General features: G+C 46.9%; 1 protein-coding gene across 2 annotated transcripts in view; it reads right to left on the reverse strand.

Annotated features, from left to right (window-relative positions):
• Positions 1-13,693, reverse strand: part of Slit3 (slit guidance ligand 3) — a 588,944-nt gene extending 575,251 nt beyond the window's left edge. For both annotated transcript variants that reach the window (XM_034504957.2, XM_034504958.2), the window contains exon 1: positions 13,076-13,693. In XM_034504957.2, the coding sequence (XP_034360848.1) occupies positions 13,076-13,272 (197 nt within the window). In that variant the 5' untranslated portion in view covers positions 13,273-13,693. The remainder of the gene's footprint in view (positions 1-13,075) is intronic.
• Between the last annotated feature and the right edge of the window lie 6,438 nt (positions 13,694-20,131).

Genomic DNA, 20,131 nt, shown 5'->3' on the forward strand with positions numbered 1-20,131 from the left:
ATTCTGATTTTTGAAAAAACAATGTTATTCATTTACTTATTGCAAAAAAGGGTCTCACTATGTGGCCCAGCCTAGCTTGTAACTCAAGACTCCCCCTACCCCAGCCCCCCAAGTGATGGGACAGAGAGAAGCCTGTCCATCCACACCTGATCATAGCTCTTTCATCCTAAAAGAACTGGTAAGAACTTGGGAGAACCACCCTCTGATACAGGCCAGGTGCTCAAGGAGAGACTCCAAAGAGAAACTCTTGTGTCTACACACAGGTTCCCAGCTCTTGTCCCCTACAGTCTTGCCTTTCCCGTGGCCTATCTAGCTCTTAACCAACCTGCCCAAAGGACCCATGCTGGTCCAAAGCCCACTCTCCCGCCTTCCCTGGGGGAAGCTTCCATTGCTTAGAGAAACCTCAGGAGAAAACATTGTCACCTCTGGGAAACTGTCCAGGGGTTAAGTTCCAGCAGGGGTCTGGGGGAAGGGTTGTATCTGCTCATGGCCTCAAATGGGAACTGTACTGTGTGTCAGTGTTTATGAAAATGATTCTCAAATAAGGTCAGCATACTATGCAGTTAGTGCTAATAAAATGCAGAACCTGTGCTGTTTGCCAGCGAGCTGCAGAGACCGTCTTTAATACTTTATCAGGTAGGATTGTCCTTAGATTAATATTTTTCCCATAACCCTTTTTAAAATGCCACTTGCACTATTTTTTTTATAATGTGTCATTTTTTCCGTACATTTCATACACACTCACAGAGAGGAGTGGGGTTTACGTTCACAGGTGATTCAGGAAGACTTGGTAAAAGATCCTTCATTGCTCCAGCTTCTCTCCCATCCCAGAAGCCCATCCACTCCACCTAGCACCAGCCTTTCCCTCCGTTTAGACCAAGTGTCATATGATGTTGAAGTGCCCTGGGAGAACGGTCCAGTTACCATTTCGGTAGCAACTACATAAATGACCTCTCAAATGCTTTGCCCCACCCCACTCCCATGTACATCACAGATTCGATATGAGGTGTCCTGTAAAAAGGCTCACGGGTTACAGCCTTGGATCCAGCTAGTGCTGTTATTCTGATAGGTTCCGGAAACTTTAAGAGGTGAGTTTCAGCTGAACGAAGTAATCACTAAGGTCCATTCCTCATGGGGAATCTCATTCCTGGCGCCTTCCTCTCCCCCTGTCCACCATCAGATGAACAGCCTCCTCCCTGAGGTGTTCTTGCCACCATGGTGTTTTTCCTCCGAAGCGGCCCAGAAGCATCAGGATATAGTGAACTCTCTGAAACTGTGAACCATGGTCAGATCCTTGGTGACAGTGGTATGAAGAGCTCATCGGATGCATGCTGGTAGGTATTCCATCCTCCCATCCCCAACACTGCCACTTAGGTGTCACCTAGTAAGGCTCCAAGTTCTCCCTCCCACACTCAGGTGAGTTGCTGCAATGGGAGACTATTTGCATCTGTAAAAGCAAACAAAAGACCTTCCTGAAACCTAACCTCAGGACCTGGAGCTCCAACAGCAGCAACCCAAAGCTGCCACACACAGGGAGCTATGTGGGGGGGCAGTCCAGGGCAAAAAGCCAAGCTGGAAAGGTTAAGGCAGGACCAGAAACAGGCCAGGCTTATGGAATGAGATTCCATGGTGAAGACATAAGACAGCAGATCTGGCAACGGACTCCACGCCCTACAGACAGACCCGAGTGAGGGCACACGCTCATTCTAGAGGTCAGGGGAGCACGGGTGGGCACATCTGGTAGCAGACAGGAGCTCATCGGCTGAAGAATGTTAATGGGAGACAAGGTGGGTGGTTAAACTCGAGGGCAGACTTTTGGGAACCGTAAGACACACTGCTGCCAGAGTGCAGAATACACCAAGAGTCAGCAACCCAGGCTGATGCTTCCTTCGGGTGAGCCAAGAGAAGCCTGAGCTCACATAAGCAAGAATGAGGCTTAAACAACCCAAATCACTTTCTACTCCGGCCGGGATGGACCTCATGCACATGCTGCTCTAACTGTACCTGATGTCACCAGGCGCTGCCCAGAGAGCGCAGTGAGAAGAAAGGAAGCTGCAGGCCAACAGGACAGACCAGTGGGTAAATGTCCCTGCTGCCCGGCCTGACAACCCAAGTTCAATCCCTGGAATCCACATGGTGGAAGGAGAGAACCACCTCCTCTAGGTTGTCTTCTGACACACCCTCCAAATGCATGCATGCATACATACATACATACATACATACATACACACACACACAAATGCATTTTTTTTAAAGAAAGTGGCACATGTAACTAGGAAGGAAAATGAACTCTACTAAAATCCTAATAAGTAACTGAGCACAAAAATATTAGTCAACAAAGTTCCTCAGGCTCTTCTTATGCCACTCTCCCCCTCCCACACACACACATACACATACTGTCACATGAATACGGTCCGAGTGCATTCTCCAAAGGTTCATGGGTTAGAAGCTCCTTTCAGAGTGTGACAATGCTGGGATGTGACAGGATAGGGCTTAAGGCGGTGGACTACCGTAAATGTCGGCTAGGTCCCAGGGTTCAGTCCATGGATAACAGTAATGTAGATTTCATGGGACCTAGTTAGTTCCCATGAAAACGGACCACTATAAAAAAGCCATCATGACCTCTCCGTGCTTCGACCTCTCTGTGCTTTGGCTTCTTGATTCATGTGACCACGTTTTCTTACACTTGTCGCCAGTCACATTGGCACTCACCACGATGTGACGCTCAGCCTACTGGGCCCTCACCGTAGATGGAAACGTACTGTTTTGACTCTGAGCTTCCAAGGCTGTGTGCTCAATTCATGTGTTTTCTTTATACGTCACCAGCCTCACATGTGTGCTGTAGCTGGAAAAATGAAGTCCAAATTGTTTTGTTGTTTTTTTTTTTTTTTTTTAAACTTTGAAACTGTCTTCCTGACTCTTTGGGAATTTTATAGTTGTGTTGACAAATACTATACGGCTGTTCTTCCTAAGATCTGATTGATAGCTTCTGGGCTAAGATTCCTAACAGAAAAATCTCCTGAGGAAGAGCTTCACTCATTCTAGGTGGCCTCATGCCCACCTTACTGTGAACTTCAGTGACTTGGTACCACTACCCATTCAACCCAAGAGAGTTATCTTTGTCTTTGTCTTTCAAGTTGTGACTCAAATGTTGCATTCTTCCCCAAACTGGACATGAGAGCTCTCTCCCCCCGACATCCAGATCATGTCATGCATCAAAACATGACTTAGGTTTGATGCTGTTGCTGCCACCTCCTCCCCTTCATCTTCTTCTCCCTTCTCACCACCTTCCTCCTAGTCAATTTTTTCAAAATTGAGTGAAGAAATACAGAAAAGTGTCAGGATTTAGGCAGGAACGGCAAGGCCATTGGTTACCTTGCAGGTCTGGCCACACTGCCTCTCTTGCTCCTAACTGGGGATTTTACTCTCAAATACAGTTTCCTCATCTGTGGAGTGGGGGAAGTCTTAACTACGTAGCAGGGATAGTTGTTAGAACGGTGTTAGTTCATACAAGTAAAGGGTGAGGCTGGGGCTCAACGAGAGCCCTTGTTCTCAGGATGACTGTCAATACTTCCAGAGGCTGGAGAGCAGCCTATAGGCCACAGTTCTCCTTGATCTCTCCTCCTTAATAATTATCCCAAGAACTACACAGGTGAGTGTGCCCCTGTCAAAGGGCAGGGCGAGATGAAACGTGAAATCATTGCATTTAAAAGACTGAAGCAACCTGAGCCTTGCTATTAATAAAAAGGGACTGATTTCTCAGGCCAAAATATTTAGCAGGAGAGTTTAGCATAGGAGCATGCAACACAGACAGACAGACAGACACAGAGAGACAGAGACAGACACACAGACACACAGAGACAGACACACAGAGACAGTCACGTATAGAGAGAGACACACACACACAGACACACACAGAGACAAACACACACACACACACACACACACACACACACACACACACACACCCTTCACATCCCAAGCTAGTAGAGGTTCTGGTACCCACCTAATAGGAAGAGAATAGAGCTAAAATCATGGCAGAATGCTCTCTGAGAAACCAGAAGCTCTATGGCTCTTCTCCAAGTGCTCCTCTGAGAATGCTCCTCTGTGAGTGCTCTTCTGTGAGTGCTCCCCAAAAGACCTCTGTGCTGACAAGCTGGTTCCCAGATGGTGGCACTATATTGAGAGGCTCCAGACTCTTCAATGGGTGGGGCCCAGATGGAGGAAGTAGGTCACTGGGGCTGTCTATATCTTGCTCTGGCTCCTTCCTGTATTGCCTCTCTCTATGCTTCCTGTCCACCATGATGTGAGAGGCTCCGCCTTGCTTTCCCCTCCATGATATACTGACCCCTCTGAAATCTTATGTCCTAAAGACAATTTTCCCAGGTACTTGATCACAGCAACAATAACTAATTCATGAAATTAGAGGAAATTCAGCAAACTGAGTAAAACAGTAGTTAAAAATTATTTTAGGGAGATAAAACCTCAACTTTGATTGGGGGATGGGGTGATTTTTTTTGAGACAGAGTCTTGTGAAGCCCAAGCTAGTTTTAAACTTGTTATGTATCTGAGGCTGGCCTTAAACTTAACAGTTCTCCTGCTTCTACTTCCCAGATACTGGGATTATAGGTACATAGTACCACACCTTGTTCTCTGTGTTTTTATCCACCTCAGTCAGAAAGAATAGGCCATTTCTATAATCCTACAATCTAGACACTTTTCAAAGGGCTGGAGAGTGGGCTCGGTGGTTAGGCATGCATACTGCTCTTGCATAGGACTTGAATTTGGCTCCCCACTCCCACATAAAGTGGCTCATAACCACCAGTAAACCCAGCCCCCAGGAATCCGATGCCCTCTCTGGACTCCAAGAGGACCTATGTTTACATATAATAAGTCTGTTAAAAGACTTTCAAACAGCAGACAATGCCTCCACTGATTATAAAGACGAGTCCGAGCCATGAGTGTGGCATTGAAGCTTCAAAGACATGAAGGGTAGGAGGGGAGAGGTTAAGCTAAGAGGCTGGTTTTTAAGAGTAACTTGAAACAGAAAATGGTCCTGAAAACCTAATGAAATGAAATCACTTGCAAAAATTCATTTAGGATACTGCACGATGTTACACTTAGACTAGCTGGACATGAAAGTGCCTGCCTATAATCCTGGTGCTCAGGAAGCTGAGGCAGGAGGATTTTTAAGTTTGAGTCCACTTTGAGCTACATGGGGAAACCCTATCTCTTCAAAGCTAAGGCTGTGGGTCAACTACTCAAATCTGGATAGGTAATAATAAGAAAATATCAGGCTGGAGAGAAGTGAAGGATGCAGCAAACAAACCTGATCAAACTAAGCCACTTATGGCCTAAAAACACACCACAGATCTAGAGAGATGGCTGGTTCCTATGCACATATGAGGATCTGAATTCAGATCCCTGGTGCACATGTAAAAATCCAATTGTGGCAATGTGTGTCCAAAATCCCAGCTTGGGATGAAGGAGATAAGACAAGTCTTGGAGCTTGCTGGCCAGTCAGTCTAGCCCTCATAAGTGAGCTCCAGCTTCAGTGAGAGACCCTGCATCATCAAAAGCAGAGCCTGGAGATAACTGATATCAACCTCTGGTCTCCACATGCTGCTCACACGTATGTCCCCACCCACACTTATACCCAGACATAACATTACACACACGCTCAGGCAAACACAAATCATTGACAGAGCTGGGTATGGTGGTCCATGAGTGGAATCCTGTAACTCTAACAACAGAGGCAGAAGGATCATGAGTTCAAGGGCAGCTGGACAGCATGGGACATTGTCAACAAACAAACAAACAAAAACCACTGACAATATGATAATAATTAGGGCACCGAAAGTCTCCCTAATCTTAAAATCCAAAATGCAGAACACTTCAAAACTCAAAACTTTCTAAGCACAGATATGATCCAATCTCATAGTGAAAAATTCCAACCATAGACTTTATTTTATGAGCAAACATATCATGTACAATTCAGATATAAGACAAATGTACTTTGTGGTTATATCTGGGTTCCATCTCTAAAATTATTTATCTGTCTGTCTGTCCATCAATCCATCCTTTTGTCTATCTGCTTATCTATCTATCTATCTATCTATCTATCTATCTAGCTATCCATCCATCCATCTATCTCTTCCTCTCCCTCTCTATCCTCTCTAGATATATATGAAAATATCTTAAAACCTGAAAAATTTCAAAAATGAGGACCACTTCTGATTCCCAAGCATTGTGAATGAGGAATACTCAACTTACACATAGAAAATCCCCAGAGAGCCAGGGACCAGTGCAGAGCCTGTGCCAAAGCCAAAACACATATAAAAACCCTTGGCATAATCATCAAGGTTTATGGAAAGAAACAGAAGCCCAAGTAGTTAGTACTTAGTAGTAAGTACTTAGTAGTAAGTACTAAGTTACTTACTACTAAGTACTTACTACTAAGTTACTTAGTAGTAACTACTAAGTACAAGTAATAGTAGTAGTAATGTCATTCGGTCAAAGGATGACCTCCACTCTGTGTAACCAAAGTCTGTAGGCGCTAAACTCAACCCCACATGAAGAAAAACATCTCACTAGGACTAGTTTAGGGAGACTTGAATTCCTCGTCATGGGATAATGTGAGCCTGGGATGTGGGCTGGTTTTCCCCTGTGCTATGTTGATGAAAGATGCGGTAGTAACTTAGACAGGGGACCTCATGTAACCCTTCCAATCATTACCTGTGCAGGCTTCCTGTGAGCATACGCAAGAAGGAGTATAGTCTGCAAGAATTACACATATAATAACCACAGGAAATGTTATGGTGGGTGTGCCATATTCCAGGAAGTGTTTGTGAGTTTACCTAATACTTCCAGTGCCTAATAAAGAAAGGGGTACTAAAGTGGGGCCTGGTAGTGCATGTATTCAATCCCAGCACTCAGGAGGCAGAGGCAGGAAAATCTCTGTGAGTTAGAGGTCAGTCTGGTCTACATAGTGAGTTCTAGGACAGCCAAAGCTATGTAGTAAGACCCTATCTCAAACAACAAACAATGGACAAAAAAGAAACAAAACATTAAAAATTAATAGTTCAATTTTACAATCCATAAAACTGATGTCATCTAGCTTGTCAGTGACAGAGCCAGGAGCTCTGCCTGATTCTTTAACCTTAGCTTCCTCACCTCCAATCTGCCCCGTATTGAGGATTTTTAATCACACCCCTTGACCAATTCTTCCTGGGGGCCAATATATCAAACATGGTAAATGTTAGTAAAACCATGAAGATCAAAGGATGGAGGAGGTATAGCCTCCTGGCTGTCTGGCAGCCAGCGGCAGCAGTTACAAAAGACAGTCCTGGTCTGCAGGACGTAGAGCTGAAGATGCCGGCCAGGAGCCTCTCCCTGAACAAGGCTGCCGTCCACAGTGAATGGGGAGAGCGTTAGAAATCAGCCCAGTGTTCCCACAGAGTGCCTCTGCACCCATCCCTTTCAGAACTAGTGTGGTCTCTGTGAGGTCCCTCCCTACTTAGAGTTTCTTTTCTTTTTTTTTTTTTCCTCAGCATTTCAAAAAAAAAAAAAAAGTTCAGACCATCTTACACAGTGAGAGTGACAAGTGCTAGTAAATACAGCTGTTTCAAGTAAAAGCGGTAGGGGAGGCAGACACTGGGAATCAAAAAAAAAGGGGGGGGAGGCCATTTAGAGAAACATGGAAGGCCATTGAACCCAGAAAGTCAGGACCAAGAATTCCCCCATGAAGCTCCAACCTAACATTCCTCTAAATATAGAAATAAAACACGTTCTTTATTTTAATAGAACACAAAGCAGTATGTCGATGGAAAAGCTAGAAGAAGCCACTCCAACCATAATCCCTTCTGGATGGGCCAACCTGGACTCAGCTGCCAGAGCAGGATGGAGAGACAGACACAGAGAGAAGGAGACCAAGCATGAGTGTATTGGGCACAGCCCACAGCCCATGTGCAGGCAGTGATGAGCCTGCCTCCACGGGGCTTTGTGTTGGAACAAAATTTAGAGTGAACATCCTAAGCCATCCAACTGGACAGAGACCGAGATGAGCAAATGGAAACACAGCCACAGCATTACAAGTTTGTGGAGGGCTCCTTTGTGCCCGGTACTGTTAAGCACTTCCTAGACAAGATCACTTTAATCCTTCCCAAAAGGGAAGGGGTATTATGCATACTTTACAGCTGGATACACTGCAGTTGGGTAAACAATCCCAGCCATGAAAATGAATGGACAATGTGGCAGGCACTGTGCAGAACACACTATATGGACTGCCTGGGGCTGCGTTCACAACGACCTTGCGTGACTGTCATCCCTGCGTTACAGGTATGGAAGGGAGGTTCAAAAGGATTAAACATACTACAGTCCAGAGAGGCAGAGCATCAGCAGAGGTGCAGTAGCAGGCGTGCATGCCACAGAACAGACCTCCAAACCCAAGCTCCCGGTCCAAAGCTGCCATAAGCCCATCCTCAAAACGGAGTAGCAGACTCTGAAGGCTTCTTGCCCATCCTCACCAGGCCCTTTATTTTCACTTTCCCGAATGTGCAGTGTGTGGGGTGGGGGGGTGAATTCAGACAATAGAACTATAGAGAAACAAAATAACAATGCAAAACCATGGGCGGAATAGAAAACCCAGCCGACCTGCGGAAACAAAACTCAATAATGACCCTACAAATACACATCAATTAATGCCAGAAGAGTGGCAATCAAAAAACCACAGAGAGCTCAGGATGCCACTGATGAGTTCCTGATTAGAAAGTCCTGTGGCAGAAGTAGTCAGGATCGCTGGCTCGTTCCATTGGCATGTGCACAGTAGGAGTGTTGCAATGTTGCTAAGCAACGCCTGGCAACGAGACTTCAGAGTGGATCATGCAGTAAGAGTCTTGGGGGAAACTCTACGGAGGCAGTAATTCTAGTTCATGAAATTCGAATTTTAGATAACAGTATCTCATGTAATAGGCTACTAGGAGGTAGCCCTTAGCCACCCATCAAAATGCACATCTGTGACAGCCCATTCTGCCCTGTGTTCTTTGAGGGTTATTAGCCTTTTACTCAACATATATTGTCAACAATTTTCCAGGTGCCAGGCACTGGCTTAGGCACAGAGGAAGGGTGAACAGGTGATTACATAAGGAAACAGTCCCAAAGCCCACAGTACAATCTTACTTTTATGGAAAAGATGCCCAGAGGTACAGTGATCTGTTCAAATTTGTACAATATGCTTTAGGACAGCATCCACCTGACACAGGAGGTGACTCTGAAGAGTCCCATGCTTCTCTGAAAGGTCACATCACCATGGTTGGTCCAGAGAGGCCCCATAACTTGCCAGATAGTCTCTGGTCCCCTGAGCTGGCCCCAAGGGCTGGGAGTACCAAAAAACGCTAGGCTTGGCCGTTGAACATCTTGGAAAGTCTCCCACTTGACCTCTGGACCTCTGTGGTCAAGTGAGGGAAGGCCTATGACACGGTGTCGGTTTTTATTGGACCCAACCACCGGCAAAGCTTGCTGTCATCTGGAGTGATGGAGAAAATTAAGTTACCACATTCTCACGTTTCAGACTCTCGCCCGCTCTCCTTAGCAAACAGGAAATGTTTATTTAAATACAGCAGTTTCCAGCATGTTCTGGAGCCAAATGGAAAAAAGCAAAGATGTCCACTCTGGCTCCCACTGCCACCACCTAGCTGTGGGTGAGAGGTGGGCCTCTGCCTGCCTCGGGCAAGACTGGGAGAAGGGGCCCCACATGAGGGTTCATTCTCATCCAGGCTAAGGCTGTGGTTGAAGAAGAATTACATCTGTGGGTTCCTTTTGTACTCAGAAGGGCAAATGCAACATCTGTTTACCCTGCACTCTCTGGTAAATGTTTTGTCTCAAGGACCTCCATTCACTTCCTCTCCTCCCTGGGCCTCTGTCTTTGCTGCTCGGATAATAAATGACACCGAATTCTCCCCCTCGGTTTATTTAGCTTACTTGTGGGTGTCACCTCCTCCTCTAGGAGGGGAAAAATTGTCAGTAGTTTATAAAAGACAGAGGCTTTCCTTCTTTGTGTGATGTGCTGACATTATGGGGAAAAACTTGGAACACAGACAATCCCCCAACTCTGATAGTGACTTAATGACGAACAATTCAGACCCTACTCCTAGCCTGAAGCCACGTCCAAAAGGGAACTACATCCTTCCCATTCAGGCTACCCTTAATATCATATGACTAGGACGGACACACACACACACACACACACACACACACACACACACACTCATTCTCTCTCTCTCTCCTTCACAAGAGTACTTTCTGGAAGACTGTAACAGAAATGGAGCACAGGGAAAGCACCGCTTCTTTGTTTTAGAACACAATTTCACCACCTGGGATCAGAAGTCAGACTGTTGGAAGGTCATGAGCTTCTAATGGCTCTGCTGATAAAAACCAGTGTCCCGTGACTAAAGGACCCCCAGGGGATTTAAAGGGTTCATCAAAAAAAGGTTCCCACTTCCGACCTTTGCCCACATCCTCTATGCTGAAGTGCTGGTTTCCCTTTGTGTATGCAATGATTTTTATGGACAAGGGATAGGAATGCTATAGAGGCTTCAGGTAATGTTTACTGAATGGAAGGGAGCAGAGACGGCAAATCTGAAGTCCTTAACATGGTGTTGAAGAAGGACAGTTCTACCACACTCCATCAGAGTCCCTGAGGGCCGGATGAGTGGTGAAGGGCTGTTGGTGGGCTGACCTTAAACCCGAGGTGACCCTGACCCTGCTTGTCCTTAAAAGGCTGGCTCCAGTCTTAGAAAGAAGGTAAGAGCCCAGCCATGACAGCTCTGTCACAACCATGCACTTAAAGCAGTGACCAAGGCTGCACCAGGTAACTACAGAGATACCGAGCAGCATCCACTTTGTCCATGCCTGGTAATGACCATGGCTGTAGCAAGAGGGACCTCAGGAAATGCCTGGATTCAGGTCTTTCAGGTCTTTATCCATTTGTCTCCAGCTGCAGAGCAAACGAGATGTCCTAAGTCCCCAGGGCCTGGGCTGGGGGCGGGGGGGGGGGGGGGAAAGGGGAGTAGCTGGTGGCACACTGGCTACAGGTGTTGAGAACTACTGACTAACCAAAAGAGAGGGGCCCTGCTGTCCTGATCTTCTCAAATTGTCACTGTGATTCTGACTACGGAAAATAATGACCCCCAAGTAAGTAAAAAGAGCTGGTGTTAAAGCAAAATGAGTGACGGTGGAATATACCAACAGCAGAGGCAACCGGGTCCTACGGGAAGACCCAAGCCCAGCCAGGCCCTCTCATGACGGTCTGTTTATAGAGATCTTGGTCCAAACTTACTCTGGCTCTAAGGAGCCTACAGACTGGTGGGCGACCTGGGCTTAGAAACCTGGCAGGCTGGGATTCAGCCACTTGAATAACCGGTTACATGACCATGGATGCAGGACAGATGGAACAAGGCAGAGTAATGCGTATTGGCTAGGTTAAGAAACAGAAGACTGTGGGAGGTTCAAGAAGGGCTATACAGCATGTCTCAGGGAAGCACCCACTAAACATATAGCATCTCACCCAACTCGTCCGCAGCCTTCACGTGAGGAGGAGGGGAAATTAGTTTATACCTACCTAAAAATACCATTTAAATGAGATTTTCACAAATACGGTCTAATACAAAACCCGAATGAAGGCTTGGACGCCTGGATTCCAGCCCCTTTTCTTGTCACATATTTACCCTGTTTTCTTGGGCAGGTCAGTTTGCATTTCTGATCCTAATTTCCTGGTGTTAATGAAGATTCAGGGCCAGCCCTCCAGGATTTCTACTGTCTAAACAACAGAACAATCATTGCACTTCGAAAACAACAAACAAAAGAAAACACCCGGAATAAAGAAGGCATTTATTTCTAGGAAGTCTCTGCCTAGACAGCCATGAAGAGGAAGGGGGTGGGAGGGAAGAGAGAGGTGGTGGGGGTGATAACAGGGGTGGGCAGATCGCCTGACCTGAAGTAGGCAGGACTAAAGAAGACCCGTGTGCTAACTCCTAAGACAGGCTGGGCAGAGAGCAACTGGGCAGTTCAATGGCTGGAATTCTGACTAGGGCAAACCCTCACCCACTCCGAGGCGCCATACTCCCTCACCCCGCCCCCAACTGTGGACTAAAAGGAGCCCACCCCCGGAGGCCAAACTTTGAATTTGGTCGTGAGGATCAAAATGATAAATCTTTCCAAAACGCTGACATAAGAAAAGTAAATATTTGGTTGCACAATTGGGGTTAAAACGAGGGTCAATCCACCCCACTCTCCAAGAGCCTCTCCGCGAGCTGCCAACCCCAGGATCCGAGGCTGAGTGCGGTTTGTAAGATTATAGCGCTAGGTCTCATTTAAAGGGCTGTCAGCATTTCCATTCTCCGGCCCGTTTGGGGAGGCATTTATAACCCAGCCATAAAAAATTCACCCGGGCTGCAACTTGGCATCCCCAACGCTGCGCTCCAGGCAGGGAGGGTGTTGAGAGCACCCACTCAGAATCCGTCCGGTTCTTCAGAAGTTAAGACCTTCACGTACACACTCAACTTTCCTTGCAAGGACAGCCACACAGCAGCTGGCCCATTCTGATCTCCAGGCGGATCGCAGTTTTTTGAAGGGGTGGAGGAGGAGGCTCTCAAGTCTCTGAGACCGAGACTCCCTATCTCCGTCTAGATTGCTCCACCTTTAAGAAGCAAGGAGTAATGGACCCTTCAAGCCCAACCCCAAACCTTGAGACCACCACGCTCCCTGACTCTTTCTCCGCTTGCCTTCTGCCAGCTTTCTTCTTCTGAGCTGTCAGCGGATGAGCTCCCGGAGCCCTCAACCAGAGAGGCACTACCCGGTCCCATAGCGGGGGTGGGGCGGGGAGGGGGAACTCGGACACTTCTCTCCACACCTGCCCAAATCCATGCCACCCCCAACTTATTGAGCGTCTCTGATAGCGGGGGTGGGGGGGAAACAGAGGTCGTTCCCCGTGCGCGGGAGAGGAAAGAAGGACCTGCGCCCTGAGGGCGACTCTGTAGGAGCCGGGTGGGTGGCCCGAGCGGGCGGGGTGTGTACTCACAGGCGCTCTGCGTTGCGGGGGATGCCCCGAGGAACCGTGCGCAGGCCCAGCCCGTGGCAGTCCACGCTAGCGGCGGAGCAGGTACACTTGGTGGGGCAGGCGGCAGCGGGGGGTCCGCTCAGGATGCTCGCCAGCGCCAAGGCCAGCGCCAGGCGGGCGCGCACAGCGGCGCCAGCCCCGGTCCGCCCGGGGGCCATGGTGTACAAGCGCCCTCACCCAGAGGAGGCTGCCTGGCGCGGCGGGACACGAGGAGCCCGAGGAGGCGCGCGGGCGGCCTGGGGGGGCGGGCGGCGGAGTTGGCGCGGAGGAGGGGCGGGCGCGGCGTTCAGGCGCACGGGGCGCGGGCGGAGCGGGGCGCGCCGGGCGGCGGCGGCAGCAGCTCCATCCGTGGGGCTGGCGCTGCCCCGCTGCGCATCACTCACAGTGCCCAGGTACCGAGCGCCCTCGGGTCCCTCTGGGTCGCCGACAGAGGTGAGGGCTCGGTCTGGGTCCTGGGCTGAGCGCCGGGGAAGACGGTGCCCCGGGAAGTCCGGCTCAGGGCTGGGCTGCGGAGCACGGAGGCGGCTGGGGCACTGAGTGGCCCGGAGAGCTAGCCGGCGCTCGCTCTCTCCATTCACTGAGCAGGGCAGACACCGGAGACGCCTGGCTCGGCCCCTCCCGCCCCCCTCCCAAAACACCAGCTCCGCCTCCCATTGGCTGCGCTGAGCATCACGTCGACTAAGTTGGGAACTTTGCTGGAGCAACCAAGAGCCTGGAGGGAGGAGGCTGCAGGGGAGCTAGTGAGACCCAACTGGGAAGGAAAGGGACTTGGCCAGCCCCGACACCTTGAAAGAAACATTGAAATTCATCTATTCTTGGGAGCCAAGGACTTATAAACCTTGTGGCTTCTTCTTCTTTTTTTTTTTTTTTAAATTCACTCACCGAGCTGCATACAGAATACCCACATGGGAGCATCAGAAAGTGGGCTTCACTATTTAGGTTTAAAAAAAAAAGCCAAAGTTGGGGTAAGCGAAGTGCTTATCCGAGATCATACCGCTACTAGGCATGCTCTACCCTGGCACATTTATCCGTGAAAACTTTGTCCCTACCCTATTTAATATTCACAGCTAAGACCAACTATTTCCTAGAGGACTTACAGATTAGAGAACACTCCACAGTCACACAGTCACAGTCAGTCAGTCTGTCTGTCTCGGCCTCTCTATCCGTCTCTGTTTCTCTGTAGTAAATTTAAGAACTTGGACCACGGTATTGACACCATCACTTCATCTGCTTCCTGTCTAAGGAACTTGGGGGCAATCATGTCACCTGCGAGCCTTTATTTCCTCAAATCAAGGTGCCACAGTTCTGTCCGACTTCCTTGGCACATCAAAGAAAAAAAACATGATTTTAAAAAATAGTGCTCTACCCTGCAAGGGACCTATTCCCCACCCCCCTCCTCCCCAGCCTTGCCTTCATTCTGCCAGTGCCTGCTCTAAATTGGCTGGTCTGAGCTTTTCCAGATGCCGGTGGGGAAGGGCCATGTTAGAGGCTCCATAAATACTTGTAGGAATGATTTTGTTTGTTTGTTTGAAGGGAAGGGGCAGGAACTGGAGGAAGTATTGCCCAGACTTCCTTGAGATCCTCTTGTACTGGAAAGGTCTGAAAGAGCCTTGGTTTTACACACACACACACACACACACACACACACACACACACACACTCCTGTACTCTTAACTATAAATCACATGCAGTTTTGCACACACAAAATATGCAGTCACATACACAGAAGAACATGTATGTTTACATATCACTAACAACTGTGTGCCTGAGAACTCTTTTCCCTCATATGAATGCTAGTCTGATTTTTTTGTTGTTGTTTTCCTTAAAATAAACTTTTAGCTACTTGACTATACACTGTAAATATATAGCTGTGGTGTAAATTTTATTTTATTATACCTAGCAGATTTTCAGAGACTTAACTCCAAGGACACAATTGCCACCCCTTCACCCTACTGTCCCCCAAACACACACACACACACACACACACACACACACACACACCCCTTAACCCCAGCATCATTCATAAACACATGAGATTCAGTTTTCTGCTGTTATTCTTGGGAACTGTTTCTGCCCAGTTGCTGCCGCCATCGCCCTCTGGTGGCCAGAAAAGAGCTAGGCTCTGCTTCTCATGGTGACTTCAGCATTTAAGAACTCCAAACACTCCTTTGCCCCAGTCCTCTGAAGAAGCTTTCCTATATAAGCCTTGAACCAATTTAGTACCAGGGCTGAGGCAGATGAGACAGGACCAGGCAAGGTCCCAAGGGCACAAAAGCATCTCAGACTGTCTGGAGCAGCAAAGAGTAGGGTCGTCTTTGTTGCTGAAATGCATGCATGCTAATAGCGTGTTCTGCAGCCCTGCAGCCTGGACCTCGGTGAGTTCTCTGAGCACAGTAGTAAGCCCCTGTGTTTCTATTTAAGTTGCTGGAGGGTTTGAGAACCTACTAGATCTTTGAATGACTTTATGGGCATTCAAGTATGCTACTTCCTGGGAGAAGGCCCATAAAACAGACCACAGATGATAGGAGTCCTTCAGAATCAGTTATCTTTAAGGACTGGAAAAGTGAAACAGGTATGCAGACTCAGAAGAGTGAACAGAGATGTCCTTAGAAATTACCTAATCTAGATGTTTTACATTTACTGTCTTCTGTCAGTGGCTGGGTCTACATGTGTCTTCTTAGGGAAAAGGGTTTCCCTGGCAAATATTAAGATGTTTCCTACTCTATTCCTTCTTGGAGATTCGCTGACTCTCGTTTTCCAGTGAACTTCTTCTGGTGTTCACTTAAAACTCTCCTGGAATGTAATCTCAGAATCGCAAATGTAATGCACCTCTTGTCTTTACCTAAGGAGAAAAGAGAAGCAGAGAGGTAGGTTTCTGTGCAAAGTTATCCAGCCAATTAGTAAGAGGTTGTGGACCAGGATCTATAGTTCTGTTCCCACCTCTGCCTAACTCTGGGGCTTCTTCACAATGTGTCAATCTCCTCATGGAAGAATTCACCAGCCCCACTGTTGAAGTCTGGGTAAGTCATTAGGAGGTCAGGCTGTTGGGTAGAATTTTCTATGCCCATATGCCAAAGATAACTTTTCACTATGTGGAATGATTTTCAGTGTTCTACAAAAGCCTTTTTAGCCAACTTTTAAAATTTTCCCCTTTCTTTTCCAATCTTTAAAGCAAACCACCCACCCATCCTCCAAAGAAACCCCACTTCAGATCTCTCCTTCACCTGTTCTGTCTCTCTACCAGGCCACCATAGTCAAAGGAGGTTTTTCTGGTAGCAAACAATATATAATAATATATATAATATATAATATATATAATAATACTATATATATATATATATATATATATATATATATATATATATATACAGTAGCTCATGAGAATCATGAAAACATTATGCTTGAATAAAGCCTTGGGTAGCACACACACACACACACACCTAAGGAGAGAACAGAAAAGGATTGCAAGGACTAGCACCAAAGCAAGATGACATAAGATTTCCAAATTCCCAGTAAATTCCCAATTGTGGACTGGTTTGACTGGTTATGTAATCACCCTTCTCACCAGAAAGGGCAAGAAGCGATTGGTACCATTTCTGTATAAACTCCAGTTGGCTGGCAGGGAGGAATGAGATCTTTTGTCAAGGGTGGCACAGTGAGATTGTTAGCTGAAAGGTGTCAGGGATGTGAGAAGGCAGTAGGCCTAGAAGTGTCTCCTCGGGACAGCTACTCAGTTCCTACTCCTTGTCTTCCTGCAGCCGGCCCTGCCTCGTCTGTGGTCCTCCTGCAGGAATATGGACCTTAAGTTCAGGTGTAACTGCTGATTTCTCTGGCTCCCACATATATTATTTTGTTGTTTTACTTCATTGTTTAAATGCTTTGGTTCTGCCGAGCCATCTTTTGTCTTGAAGATCCAAGAATCTTTCTAAGATGCAGTTCTGAAATGGGATGTGCTCTTCCAGCTCATCTGCCAGCTCTTTCATGCTCACTGCTCTCTTGGTCTCTCTTCCTCCCTCCCTCCCTCCTTCTCTGTCTCTTTGTCTCTGTCTCTATCCTTCCCTCCTTCTCTGTCTCTGTGCCTCTGTTTCTCCCCCCCCCCACGCCCACTCAGCACTTCCCCAAGAACATCTTTTTCTGCTCTTATGTCTTCTGCTTCTGGCCCAGATTCAACTTGTCTATCAGTTCCTCCAGGAATCCTTGATGGTCCACACTATTAGATTCTTGAGGACATTGACCCTGCCTAATCCATCGCTTCCAGCATCTTTTGAAAATGCCAAGCATACAGCGAGATACGCTGAATCTACTTGGGAATGCTCAGTGCTTACAGATGTAAGGAAGCCTTTGACGTCTACAGAATGAGTGATTGTGTCGACAGTCTTCCCAATTAGCCAGCTTATTTGGCATCCTGTGACAGGTTTACTTATTGGGACCCAACATTATTCAGTCTTTCAGGAGAAGGGGAACGCTCCATTCTTTCTCTCAGAGCATATCCATCCCCCTGGCCTTTTATTCTGGTGTATTTACTTCTCTTCACTGAGACTAATCACTTGTGATGGTCTGATGGATTCCCCAGATCCATCCTCTGCCCTCTGTCAGATGTAGTTATATCCCTAGGAAGCAAATCCTATCACCTGCACTTCCTCAGGTCTGACCACATGCAGAGCTTGCTAAAAGAGTTTAGGCTTTCTTCCACAAGAGCCAGAGTCTGGCCTTGACTGCCTTCTCCTTCTACTGGGGGAAGTTTGTGTCCAGCATCCCTCTCCTTCATCTATCTGTTTCCTTGGTAACCACTCTCATCCTCTATCTCCTATAGGGGGTAGACGTTAGAAATGGCTTTCGATTACTAATCCTTGGGAGCTTCCCATCTGTGGCTGATTCCCGAATCCTGCCTCCTCTTTCCCTACTGTGTCTCCACTGACTTTCTGCTGCTGTTCCTTCATGCTGGGTTATCCATTTACCAGGAGGGACCCTAAACTGACAGCCCCTCACTGAGCCACCTACAGGTCTTTAGGGACTCAGGGAACAAGGACTCAGGGAGAAGAGGAAGCCGCCAACTTCTCTTTGAGAAGCTGGTCCATGTTAAACCTTAGTAAAGGAGAGAATATCTCATGAATGTAGATTTTAGGTCATTTCTAGAGATCAGAATTGAGAGAAAGGCTCTATCAGTTGAACCTAGAAGGGCATTATGATGATGATGATGATTGGTGTTTTTCTTTCTATTCAAAGAAAGAGAACTGAAAGTGTATAGTTAATCTATTGAATCAATCCAAAGACAGAATTTACTCTGACTAGACAAATATTGAATAGTTATGCAATTTTAAAATAAAATGCCAAGAAAAGAAGAAAGAGCACTGACTGGAGCATTTTAAAACCCCAGGCTCAACTGCAGCAGAGAAGGATTAGATGGCTTTCCACTCAGTAATGTGGCTGTGATTCGGAATTTTCCTCTTCTTACATGATCTTACCTCCATAGTTTGGGGGCTGACACGATCTAAACATAACCCTTGCTCAGAACTTTTCCAACTAGACCTGGAGAGAGCAATCCAGTCATCTGTGATTACTGAGCTGGGACGTGTGAGAAGCAGAAGCCAGTGGCCACGTTTTCTACACAGCCTAAGCTGGTGTAAGGAAAAAAAAATTAATTTGTCCATTTACCCATTCTGAGTTGCAGTCATTTTAGTTTATCAATGAAGCAAGTTTTTATTGAGAACTCACTTTTTTTTTTTCACAAGACATGGACGAACACAAGACCTGTCCGAACTCCAGGTGAGAAGGAAAAAGGAAGATATACAAAAATCAAAAAGTGGAATAAAATAAAATAAAATGTCGGCTGGTGTAGGTCAGGTAAGTAAGTGCTACGCAAATTCTGAGAGGAAACCACTTCAGGCTGGAATGAAGAAACTAAGGAGACACAGTGTAGATTGGAAGGACCTGGAGAGAAGGTTCCTGAACTGAGGGAAAAGCAAAGGTAAGGCCATGATGGGGATGGAGTAGCAAAGGGCCCACGGAAAGGATCTGGGGAAGACGGGAAATAAGATCGTTCAGGATGCTTTTCTAATGGCTTGAAAGTCAGTGTGGAGGAAAGAGTACTCTGACATTTGATTGGTCACTCAGTGACTGTACCTTGGCCACCTCACTTTAGTAAAGGGAGGCTCTATGCAAAGACAATGGCCCTGAATTTGAAAGGTCATATAGCTTGAGATCCCCAGAAGGAACCAGAAATGTGTCCCCAAAGTGACATTTCCCCAGACTGATTCTATTTCCATAAAGTTGGGCATCAGAAGGCAACTCAGCCAAGGGTAGGGCCAGACTCTCAGTCCTTAAAGCTGCCGTGTAGACCTGAGATGTATGCAGACAGTTAATGACCATCATAAGCCTCTCAAAAAACTGTGTGATGATTTATCTCAAATCTAAACAAAGTAAGGTCTGTCACTGGGGAAACGGTACACCAAACTGAAGAGTACTAATCACCTAATTAACCAAAACACCTGTGCATAAAACTTGCCCCACCCTGGGAACCAAATTAAACAGAGGATGTGCCACACAGATTGGCAGTAATGTCTGCATTCTTTGCTGGGATTCTTGGGCAGTGGGGGCTCATTGTATCTCCAGCCAAGTGTTTGGCTTGACAAAGCATCAGGGCAGCTCCCAGTTCAGCCAGCAGCAATTAGCTCCAAGAATCTCCTCCTATAACTTGGTTGGAAACATGGATGTCCCTGAGTGCTGGGCACAGCTCTGAATATTTTGCATATATTAACAGAGTAGTTCTCACAACAGCCAAATAAAATCCTCTGTGTGGCTGAGGCTCACTTGACACTCAGGGACCTAATTTTGTCTTCCAGGCACACAGGAAAACTACATTTCCCAGCCTCCTCTGAAGTTAGATTGAAGGTACATGCTTCATTCTGACCAATGAAACATGATACATACCACTTCTGACTTGTCTTTGAAGTCTCTTATGTAAGAATCTAAGCCTTGGCCCTTTGCTGTTCACTAGATATAGAGAAAGAATCCAGG

Source organism: Arvicanthis niloticus, chromosome 6 (genome assembly GCF_011762505.2).
Source record: "Arvicanthis niloticus isolate mArvNil1 chromosome 6, mArvNil1.pat.X, whole genome shotgun sequence".
NCBI classification, from domain to species: domain Eukaryota; kingdom Metazoa; phylum Chordata; class Mammalia; order Rodentia; family Muridae; genus Arvicanthis; species Arvicanthis niloticus.